This window comes from Tympanuchus pallidicinctus, unplaced genomic scaffold, assembly GCF_026119805.1.
Source record: "Tympanuchus pallidicinctus isolate F22 unplaced genomic scaffold, pur_lepc_1.0 scaffold3, whole genome shotgun sequence".
NCBI classification, from domain to species: Eukaryota; Metazoa; Chordata; class Aves; order Galliformes; family Phasianidae; genus Tympanuchus; species Tympanuchus pallidicinctus.
Genome location: NW_026294747.1, coordinates 7,550,699 through 7,562,795, shown reverse-complemented (window position 1 = coordinate 7,562,795; position 12,097 = coordinate 7,550,699). Strand labels below are relative to the sequence as shown.

The following is a 12,097-nucleotide window of genomic DNA, read 5'->3' as shown; positions in this document are numbered from 1 at the left end:
ATTTTAGATAGGTAAACAAGGGCAACAATTAACACAATTGATTTGGTAGAAAATTGTATGCCTGAATTTGATGGCATTAGTAGACTAGACCTAAAAATTTTTTTTTTTTTTTTTTTACTCTAAGCCATAAGAATTTTGCAGGTGAAAAATAGCTGAGAGAGGAGTGGATTCAGTGAGGATCTAGCTGATGTGCTGAAATTGTTACTCTAAACAGTGGAAATTCATGGAATCACAGAATGACTTGGATTGGAATGGTGTTAAAGAACCTCAATTCCAATCTCCCTGCTATGGGCAGGGTTCCTACCCTAGACCAGGCTGCCCACAGTCCTGTCCAACCTTGACCTTGAACAACCCCAAGGATGGGGCATCCATAACTTATCTGGGCAAAAATGGTTTGATAACTAGCATTGATAACGGTATTCTGGAGATATGGCAAATAGAGTTGTAAATGTTTTTAGGGATCATTATCTTTTGTAACTTTTCTGCTGAAGGTTTAAGTATGAGTGCTAGTAGATTTTTTGGTTTTTTTTGAGCAGAGATGAGTTAGAACTACTTTTCTGTAAACTTACTTTGTATGTGGTGTGATGGCCAAACTAAAACTATGAAAGAAAATAAGAATATGGATGATGTGGTACTTACTTTTGTTTAATGTCTTAGAAATCTAAACTAGGTTAGTAAGGTCTTTTATTTTTAGTTGCATGTATTGAATGTGGAAAAACTGTATGAGTTCTAAAAATCTGAGGTGGAAATTAGTAGGTTTTTCTAATAAGCTTTGCTTAATTGTTAGTCATTATGCATCTTCTCATAAAGATTCTATACTGCTTCTGTTCACAGATATTAAGTAAATACAAGCAGTAATGTACGTTCATATCAAACTACTAACTGCATGATGCATTTCTGTGTAGAAAACTGGATTCTTAAATACCTGTCTTTAGCCACGCAAAAATTAGTTTGAAGTGTTTATTATGGCATTTTACTATGCTGAAAGTTAAAACTTCAACTGGAGATAGTCCAGAAGTTCCTTCCAACCTGTGCTCTCTTGATTCAGTGAAGTACAAGAAAGATGAAATGGCCTTTTTTCATACAAATCTATTACTTCATCTCGTGGTATCTTTTGAAGTGTATGTACTGGGGATGTTAGCAATGTTTACTAGCTCTGAGACTTCCCAAGGGTTACCTCTTCAAAGGTAACAGTTACAAAATTGGCAGGCAGGAGGTATTGTGGACTGCCCAAGGTAGAATTTTTTTCACTAGTTTTTTTTTTATAGACTATTACTAGAAAGAATATTTGAAATTGTATTAATAAATGTCCTAATAGTCAAAACTGGTTTTGCTTTAAAGATTACATCATAGAAAATTGGACGAGATATAAATGAATGATCTTGAGGAACAGCAACGTTAATCATATAACAATTGAAAAATAGATGAATAATTGCATAGCTCAAAAATAGTCAAGTTCTGGGGAGCTTTAATATTAAAGCACAGCTCACAATGTATGTGGTAAACTGTGAAACCTCTAAGTCACATAATGACACTTAATTCAGTTTTCAAAAATCTGAATTTGTTATTCAAATTTTCTGATTTCGGTGATACAAGTAATTTGTGTGTGTTTGTAGCTCTATGATAAGGTTATTTATACCTACATTGTAAAAGTTCTTCAAAAATCAGGTAACCTCTTTTTATTATTAGGAAGAAGCATTGCATGCTTTCATTCAGCCTGAGATTCTTGATGGCCCCAATCAGTATTTTTGTGAGCGATGTAAGAAGAAGTGTGATGCAAGGAAGGTAAGCGCTGTCCAGATCATTTGTGAAAATTGCTTTTGCTAAAGATCAGTCTTAGCAATGGTAGCATAATCTTCTCTTTGCTTTGTTTAGGGCCTGCGGTTCTTGCATTTTCCATATCTGTTGACGTTACAACTGAAGAGATTTGACTTTGATTATACCACTATGCACAGAATTAAACTGAATGATCGTATGACTTTTCCTGAGGAGTTAGACATGAGTATCTTCATTGATGTTGAAGATGAGGTAAAGATTTTTGTTTTAGAGAAAAGTAGTCTTCCATTTTCTTGAAGTTTCTTGTTAAGGAAATTCAAGGGTTGACTTACGAAAGCCATGTTAGCTTTCACCTACGTAAAATTTTCTTTAGCCGTGGCAATGTATTGATAGGAATTTTTCATGTCTGTCAGAGGATTTTCCAAATTTTGTAATGGGAGCATGTTTTCTAATTCCTGTTAGGTTTTCCATGCTTCCATAATAAAGCATGTTTCTGGTTTATCTTATTAGGCCTAGCACTGCCAGCCAGTTGCGTGGGGAAATTATCCCACTCTCCTCCACACTGTTGCAGTCTCACCTTAAGTACTGTGTGCATTTTTGAGTTGTGTCAGAAAAGACACACAGCTAGTAAGGAGCATCCAAAGGAAGTTAACAAAGGTGATGGAGGATCTGGAGGATCTAGGGAACAAGACATGACATGATTGAGGTACCTTGGTTTGCTCACAGAAGCCCAGATAAATGGAGGCTGAGGGGTAGGCCTCATGGTGGCCTAATGCTCCTCTCAGGGAGCGGAGGGGCAGCTCTGAGCTCTGCTCTTGGTGACGGCAATAAGACCCAAGGGAATGGCATGGAGATGCATTGGGGAAGGTTAGTATGGGTGTTTAGAAAAAACTCTTGATCAGAAAGTGATCAGGCACTGAAACAGGCTACCCAAGGCTATGGGCATGGCACTTTGCTGCCAGAGTTCAAGGAGCGTTTGGACAGTGCTCTAAGATGTCTGGGTTTTGGGTGGTCCTGTGTGGAGCTGAGGGTTGGACTCAGTGATCCTTGTCCATCCCTTTCAACTCTGATATTCTATGACATCTTAATGAGGGATTTAAAAAATCTCATATCTTTACCCTGTACAAATCCAGAGTGAAATGTTATGTAAGTGTGAATCTATTTTGCTTACAAGAGCTAACATAAAGTTTTGAAACAGAATACTGGAAGATAGTCCAGAAAACATGAATTAATTTCTTCCTTCTAGGGAGAAAAAAATTCACTTCTGTTTTCTGTTTCTAGTTTTGGCCAAGATTTGTTTTGTGCCATTACATTCACCAAGAAGTATTTAACATGCCTGACAATAAAAGCATTGTCACTTGATAGCATCTTTCTAGTGTCTATAATTTACCCAGGAGTGGACTCCTGTTTGTCATATAAGAGAAATACTATATTGATATGCAAATGAAAATATTTTGTCTTTGTTTAAAAACAAACAAAAAAACCCACCATCAACAAAAAACCCTGCAGTTTACAAGTTATACCTTGTAAACAATTCCATACCTCTCAGAATGTTAACAGGGAGCCAGATGAGGATGATTTGGGATTGATCTGGGAGAACTGGAGACTGTTATAAACTTTTAGAAAATCAGATGAATTTTCCAGAGTAAAGACAATCAGGAAATAGCATTTCCTGTACTTAATCAGCTTGTACTTAATGAACTGCATTTGTATTGTGGGTGACATCTTGCTTGTAAGTTATTAGAAGAGTAATAAGTCTTATGCTGAACTCTGTCCATTGAGTTGGGACGGGAAACATTTGACTGTGAATGAAAATACTTCTGGTTCAATCACTTCTAATTAATGTGGGAATGTTATAACAGCGTTTTCTCATCTGCTATTAGACTTAGAAGTATTTGAATAAACTTTGTAAATGGGATAGGCTAGTAACTGATGTAAGCTTGCCAAGTAATTACCGTTTAGATTCATGCAAGATGTGGAAACACTGATCTAAAAGGCAGACTAAATACACTGTGACAGAAATAAATCAGATCTTTGCATTGATTTGCAGATGTCTGTAGTATTTAGTTTTTTCATTATTTTACAGATTTTAATTTGTAATTCTCAAATGTGATTTCTTGTTCCGTGTGACTTCAAATGTTGTATAATATTAATGCTTATTTTTAAGAAGTCTCCTCAGACTGAGAGTTGCACTGATAGCGGAGCAGAAAATGAGGGCAGTTGTCACAGTGACCAGATGAGCAATGATTTTTCTAATGATGATGGAGTTGATGAAGGAATCTGCCTCGAAAGCAACAGCGCAGCAGAAAGAATTGCTAAAGTAGGCAGTGAAAAGGTATGTTTAGAAATGTACTGAATCTGGTTGGTATGGATTTAAATTGTTTTGCCATGTACTGAATCTGGTTGATATGGATTTAAATTGTTTTGCCAGAGCTTATATGATGCTCAGTTTTGGAGTTGTGACTAAAACAGTGTTGATACCACACCAGTGTTTTTAGCTGATACTGCACAGTTCTGTCAAGGTGACCTGAATTGACTAGAGGGATATTCCATGCCATCTAATATCTTCAGCAGTTAAAGCTGGGAGTTTGTTCTTTACGAAATAATATTACTTAGAAGCTGACTGGGCATTGATGTGCTGATAGCAAGTAGCAAGAGATTGCCTTTGTGCCACTTCTGTCTTCTTTCCTTCAGTTACTAAATGGTCGTCTCCACCCACAAGTTTTCTTACTTTTACTCTTGGGATTCTTTCCAGCATCCCACTCAGGGAGAGCAGGCTGAGTGATTGCTTAGTTACTGAATGAGGTCAGTCCAACACAAATGGAAATAATAATGCATATAAATAATTGTTTCTTGAAGAAAATTTTTATTCACATTCCAAGAAATTTGACACCGCAGCAAAGGAAAGCATGCAACTAATTTGGAGAGCACAGGAGAGAAGAGGTCTTTGCAACTTGTCAGACTGAGGATTTCTGGTTAACTTGTTTTGGTAACAGAAGCTCAAATTGAAGATTTTCTTCATGTAAGCAGTGTTTTATTTTGAAGAGTGTGGTCAAAAGTGTGCTGCTTTTGCAGCATATCTTAGTTTAGCAAGAAAAATTGTGAATTTTTCTGATTCATTTTTTGTGAATCAGAGCCCCTCATAGTTTATATTTTCAGAGTCTATGTATTTTTCAGCCTGAGGATTATTTTCATGTCTATGAAAATTAGCATTATTTTCATAATGCTAATTTCATGTCTCATTGTGTTACTCTGCTATTTCTTTCTAGGTATGGAAATTACTGTAGGTTTCTGTTAGTCTATTTTCACATTCAGAGTTTGTTCTGAAAAGAGATACATTAATTGACTTAGTGCATTAATGCTGTCCCAAAAACCATGCTTCCATGTCTGAAGTCTTTTTTTTTTTTTTTTTTTTTCCCCTTCCTCCAACTCTCTCCTGCAGCCAAAGGGGGAAACTCATGTTTATTTCTTTTATTATATACTCCTGTATAGTATTCAGCATATTGGACTTGAAACTGCATCTGCTGCAGTAAAGCATTCCTGTTGCACAGATCTCTCTTGTAACGTACAACTATTTATATTCTTGAGTTAATGTTTTAAAATATGTTTAAAATAGTTTGCTTACCTTTTCTTAGTGTATTTTACCACACCTTTTTTCTTCTCTCTGCAGAATTCTTTACTGTATGAACTCTTTTCTGTTATGGTCCATTCTGGAAGTGCTGCTGGTGGCCATTACTATGCCTGTATAAAGTCTTTTAGTGACGACCAGTGGTACAGCTTTAATGATCAACATGTTAGCAAGGTAAAACTGATGCTTTTGTTGTCTTAGGTACACAAAAATGAATCAGTGTGTTCCTATTTTTCATGTGATTTTTCACGTGCATTTGACAGAGCTGTTGCACTTTAGTTTGTTTGTTGATGTATCCTTTTTATGATGAATCAAAGGGTGGAGAGTAGCAGGACTATTAATTGTTTTTCTTTTTCTCCAGCTGCCTCCCTCCCTTTCCAGTTTTGTTTGCCACATGCTTTTGGTGCTGATTACAGATCTTAGCCCTTACCTCTTTGAAGCAGGAGCCTTTTTATTTCTATTCTCCCCTCACCCCTCCTGAATTTTTGCATTGTAGTCAAAGTCACAGCACACTTTCCACTTGCAGGCAGCAGTGTATATCAGGTAGTATATGACCATTGTTTACTAGCTGTCAATTACACTGTGGCACCAGTTCTCAGTATGACCCCTTCTATATTCTTGATAGTTGCTGGTCAGGTTGCGTTTTAGTCCATTGTCTGAGGCATGATCTGTTTTTGCTCAAACTGTGCAGTAAAGCCAACCTGCAACATTAGTTGTCTGGAGAGTGTCACAGCTGAGTCTACCTGGTTCAGCTGACTGAGATGTGAGGTCATCTGTGTTCTGATTCAGCCTATATGATTGGAGCAGTTGGTCTGTAGCTTCTACTTGATACATTTATCTTTCCTTCAGTTTCTTTGTGTTACCCTCTGTTTTCTGTATAAGTAGAATATAGCACATTCTTCCCATAACAATTTAAGCATACTAGTTCTCTCTCTCTCTCTCTCTATTACAATGAAGGTTGTAAAAAGCAGGCTCCAGCATACCAGACTTTATGGTCAGTTCTCATCCTGTGCCAATAAGATTTTGATGCTGAGCAAGGGATGGTTTAAACAGAAGCCTTTATCCACATACAGACTGCTGGATTTAGAGTTTGGCCTTCCTATATATGCTGAGAATACTTCCTTGCTTGGAGAAGTGTATTTGTAGATCTGTGAAATTCACTGTAAAATGAAGAGGCTGATCATCATGTTGAAACAGATTTTTGTTCCAGTCTATAAAAAAGCAGATCTGGAACGTTTTTGAAATACTAACAATTAATATTGTGTTAATATGTAATGCCATCTTTTGTAATGAGAATGAGTGAGTACCAATTATCACAAGTTTCTCAAATAATCATTTCATTGATTTTCTTTCTGTTAGATAACTCAGGAAGATATTAAGAAAACATATGGTGGGTCTTCTGGAAGCAGAGGCTATTATTCCAGTGCTTTTGCTAGGTAAGTCCTGCAGCCCTACATTCCTTTCTGGTGGCTGATGTAAGGAAAGGAATGGCTGAAGACTTGTGCTTAACAGGTTAGCTTCAAAATAAGAGTTGATACTCCAAGTAATGTTAAAAGCTATCGTGACTGCTGCTTAAGTTCATTTAGAATAGCATAATGTTGACTTTTGAAAATTTTTCTGTGGTTTGAGTGCTACTAAAATAAGTGCAATGTAGCTTTTACTGATAATAATGGGGAAATAAACCAACTTTTGAAATGAATGATGTCCTCCTATCTGATAAATTCAGGTAAATATTCTTTTTCTCCACCAGCTCCACAAATGCATATATGCTAATATATAGACTGAAGGATCCAGCAAGGAATGCAAGTAAGTATGTTTTGAGTTGCTAAACTAATACGATCCTATTTTGGAGTAGGGAAACATTTTTGTGTGAATGAGAGCCCTAATTTTGGGGGAGAAGGGCTTAATGGTGTTGATTTTATTATTTTTTTTTTTTTTAAGGTAAGCTGACATAGCTTTCATGTAGGGGACTCTTTTACAGCTTTTCATTACTCTGTTAATTATAATTCATGATAATTATGTAGCCATCCCAATTATTATTTTATTATTTTTTTTTACATTATGGATCTGAATGCCTGATGTGCTGGTTGACTGAATAAACTGAGGTGCTCTGCTATTGTCATGCTTGGTAGCAGAACAAAAACATTTTCTTCACTTAAAAATGAGTCGTGAACTTCCTGTCAGCTGTGTTTTACACGATACAATCAGCCTTTGCTTTTAGCTTCTTAGCAGGCAGGATACTCTGAGTTATAGAACAAGACACAGATCTGAGATGTTACGTTCTTTTTTATTCCTTACGCCTGATTTAGCGCATCAGAGTTTGGAAGATGCCCAGCACCATGTAGTAGCTGACAGGTTGATTATTCTTTGAAATGTCTCAGTGAAAAATGAAGATTCTATTTGTATTCAAACTGGAATATCTCTTTGGAGACTTCATTCAGATAGGGTGTCAGATTGTTCATGTTACAACTATACACTTTCAGAATACGTTTCTTTTGTGGAGGTTATAAAAATATATTTTCTTTTCTTAAAAATAATCATGTTTCTCAGTTAAAATCTATTTGACCTCACGGAAGTGATGCAGTAGAAAATCATGGTTTAGTAGAATAGAGGTTAGCTTTTGAGCTGGTTGTTGAATTCCAGCACTTGATGTGCAGATAATAGGAAATTGTATGGCCAGTGGAGAAGGGAGTAAAAGATCCTTGGGGGAAAAAAAAAAAAAAAAGCAAGCACACTTTTTCTTGTATTTTAATGCTGTAAATACTTGATAAGAAATATGAACTAGTTACCAGTGTGCTTTAACTTTTTTAACAAAATATTGAGAATCTTAGGATGATCATTAGGAAGAATAAGGATAGAAATTAGCAGTGAAACACCTTTGTTCATCCCTTTTTCTATATCAGATGCCATTCTGTCAGACAGCCCCTCTGCTGCCGTCTGTCACATGGCAACAAAATTCAAGGGAATATTGGTGGGAGGGATCAGTCTCTGTCATACCACCCACATCTGCCTATGACATGGTGGGCCCATCTAATAAAATAGGAGGCATTGCTTTTGGAGCAGCCCTCATAGTTTGCCAAGGGAAGCAGTTGATTTCGGTTCCATTTAAATCTTGAAAAAGGGAACAGGACAGATTGTTCTGTTGTTTGTGTTCTTTTCTGATAGAGTTTCTTGAGTCACACGAGTATCCTGACCATATTAAGCAATTGGTGCAGAAAGAGAGAGAACTGGAAGAGCAAGAGAAGAGGCAGCGGGAAATAGAGCGCAACACTTGCAAGGTTAGAATTTCTACTGAATAATAATACCAGTAGTTTTCCATGTATTGTTTCTGCTATTAATTGTTATTTGTTATTACATTGCAAATGTGCTTGTAATAAATGTCCATCTGAATTGTGTATCTACTGGAAGCTTGTGGAGGAATCTGTTAGAGGTAATAACTAGAGGTTCTTGTTGACTTCATATCTTCCATGTGAACGAGCTAGTGTTTAAAAAAACAAAAACCAACTCTAGCTCAGAATCTCTTGATTTCAGCAAAATGTGTTCCAAAAAACATGAAATGCCATGTACTAACTGCTCATGCTATGAAATCTTCTAGTGTTGCGACCCTTTGAGTTGTGGATTGATGTTTCATAGGCTGACTTACACAAATAATTTAGCAGAAAGGAAGAATTCTTTTTCTGGCAACATATTAGATAACTACAAAACGACATTTATAATTTATGAGCATGTCTGTTACCCAGTCTTCCTGAGAACCAACTAGCTTTATTGGAAGGTTTCCTACATCTGTGAAATGTGCATACATCAAAAAGGAATTTCACATTTGTTCTTCCTATGCACATTTTGGTTTTGTTTTGGAGGGAAAGTTTTAATTTTTACTTTGTATTCTGTCACACAGTGCTATCTACTGTGCAATTTGTGTGTTCTGTCTGCAGCTGTTTAACCAGCTGAAGGGAAGCTTTCCTACAGCTGGATGAGAGCTGAGGATACATTTTAGATAGTTTGAAAATAAGTTTGTAAATTAATCTATTTCAATATGTACAATAAACTACTGTTGTTAATTTTTTCTTTATTTTGTTTCACAGATTAAATTGTTCTGTATGCATCCAACAAAACAGATAATGATGGAAAACAAATTAGAAGTTCATAAGGATAAAACGCTGAAGGAGGCTGTGGGAATAGCTTACAAGGTATGCTATGCATATTAGAATATTAAAATTATTAGATGTAATTTTTCTACTGTGATGTTTAAATTTCTAGCGCTGTGGGAGTTTTTGCTGTTTTGTTTGTTGGTTTGTTTTTCCTTTTTGAAGAGGAGTTCTAGTTGGAAGTATTGACTGACTTGTCTGTTGCTAGCTGTCAGATGATGTCTGTTGGGAGTGATACAGCCTGCCCTTTTAAAAAGCAATATGACCCTTATTCTAAAATCGCAATGGGAATTTCTGGTAGACTCTCCATGGCCTCTCCTGTTGAAAGAATTTTGGTCATTTATGTTGATATTTCAGTAAGAATTTTGCAATGGAATTATGGTGAGGGAGTAATTTCAAGAAACATCCTGCATAGCTAATACAGAACATCAGTAGGCACCAAAGCATATGTTTTTACAAAGTGCTAAGGAAGGGTATTTTTGCTTACCTACTCCCTAGTTCTTGACATACACATCTTTGACTGATGGACTACAGGCAAGGCCATATGGATTTGGAATAATTTAACATTTCTTTTGGAAGATTAATGCACATAACTTCATCAGACATCTAAGATGCTGTTTGGTATCTGATATAGTGTTTTCCTATACTTGCATCTCAAAATCCCCTTTTTTCTGGGTTGTGATGCAGGCTTCTGTGGCTGTGTTGTGTTGAGGGACATGGTTTAGTGGGGGCTATTGGAATAGATGAACGGTTGGACTGGATGATCTTTTAGGTCTTTTCCAACCTTGGTGATTCTATGATTTCTATGATTTATGTATAACATACACTGTGAATGTACCTGTTGGTTTTTTTTTTTTAAACACCAGAGATTAAATGATTGAATGTGTGTGCACTGAGATTTCTAGTTTACAAGGGAAGAACTAAACCCCCCCAAAAGCCATTATTAAATGGCATTTCTTTTTGTCTGTTTAGCTGATGGATTTAGAAGACGCCGTCCCTCTGGATTGCTGTCGTCTTGTCAAATACGATGAGTTCCATGACTACTTGGAACGATCTTATGAAGGAGAAGAGGATACACCAATGGGTTTATTGCTTGGAGGCGTCAAATCAACGTACATGTTTGACTTACTGTTGGAAACAAGAAGACCTGACCAAATTTTCCAGTGCTATAAGCCTGGTGGTAAGTCACGTGATTGCAAATAGACCAAGACAGGAGAAACAGATGTATTACATGGTGGTAGGAAAATAAGACTTGGATAATATGGAACAGTTTTGCCTCTGGCATTAAAAATGAAATTCTGAAATTGTACGCCTTTTCAAATTCATTGCTGTTTGCATGGATTTAATGAAACCCCTTAACCAGTATATCAGACAGTGGTACGCTTTTTTTTTTCCTTTTGAGTTTTCTTGATATATTTGTGTTGTGTTTTTTTTTCTCCTCATCCCTACAGAGGTCATGGTAAAAGTTCACGTAGTTGACCTGAAGACTGAATCTGTTGCTCCTCCAATAAGTGTACGAGCTTATTTGAATCAGACAGTTTCAGAATTCAAACAGCTAATTTCAAAGGTAATTTACCATTGTTCACAAATATGTATTACACAATTTTCATTTATTCTTGCTCTAAAAATATGTAATAACTTTAAAAACTATAAGACCACCTTGCACTTTTACAGCACAGTTCGTTCTGTGTGTCATAAGATTTGATTAGTTGTTGCAGTTGAGCTTGTCTGTTTACTTACTGCTGCTAAAAAGAGCAGTCTACTCGATCTGTCTGTAGGTCTACCCTGACTTTTGCACAGTTAGCTACTGTCTGGCCCTGATGTTGACAAACTAACCAGATAATCTGGTCTACAGAGAAGCTGAAGAGTCAAGCCAGTTTTCTTTTAGACTTGTAAATTCAATCACATCAGTAAGTTATTCTGTCAGTAGCAGAACTGTTGAATTCTTTAACCATATCACTGATACAACATGCATCTTCCCCCCATTGGGTCTGGTAATTAAAACTAGTAGCCACAGTTGTCCAGATGCTTTCCACAAACCCTCCTCATCCCAGCAGCCACTTATAAAGCTGTAGAATTGACTATGGACTTGTAATTGACATTGTCTCGGGCCTTGGAGTATTGGTGCTTCCATTTAACTGGAAGAAAACAGCCATTTCTCTTAGTTCTGTATGACTCAGTTCAGTGTAACCTCATAATATTCATTATAGAATGAGGTTTGAATTAAGGGTATGTGCACAAAACCTGATGCTTGAAAATATTTTTGATTTTCAGCTGGTTTTGTAACCTTAGAATGGTATTGACATTGATTTTATTACTAGTTGCCAAGTTTGTTAGTTGTCTGCAAAGTCAAGCCATTTTAGTCTCCTGATGTGAAAAAACTGTTATGTGTCAAAGGATGGAAGAAAGCAACTGAGACTGCAGTTTGTGGTGATTTTCCTGCTGCTGTCTTTACAATTCTTAAATCAATACGAAACTTCACATTTCACTTAAAATGATTATTCATGTTGCAGTATTTGAAATTGTATAATGCACTTTAACTTCCTGT

General features: G+C 36.4%; 1 protein-coding gene across 3 annotated transcripts in view; it reads left to right on the top strand.

Annotated features, from left to right (window-relative positions):
* Positions 1-12,097, top strand: part of USP47 (ubiquitin specific peptidase 47) — a 51,299-nt gene that overhangs the window by 26,812 nt on the left and 12,390 nt on the right. For 2 of the 3 annotated variants that reach the window (XM_052692939.1, XM_052692937.1), the window contains 10 exons: positions 1,690-1,785; positions 1,876-2,028; positions 3,944-4,111; positions 5,447-5,578; positions 6,764-6,840; positions 7,155-7,210; positions 8,570-8,682; positions 9,487-9,591; positions 10,522-10,729; positions 11,001-11,116. In XM_052692939.1, the coding sequence (XP_052548899.1) occupies positions 1,690-1,785; positions 1,876-2,028; positions 3,944-4,111; positions 5,447-5,578; positions 6,764-6,840; positions 7,155-7,210; positions 8,570-8,682; positions 9,487-9,591; positions 10,522-10,729; positions 11,001-11,116 (1,224 nt within the window). The remainder of the gene's footprint in view (positions 1-1,689; positions 1,786-1,875; positions 2,029-3,943; positions 4,112-5,446; positions 5,579-6,763; positions 6,841-7,154; positions 7,211-8,569; positions 8,683-9,486; positions 9,592-10,521; positions 10,730-11,000; positions 11,117-12,097) is intronic. The other variant, XM_052692938.1, reaches the window with a different exon arrangement.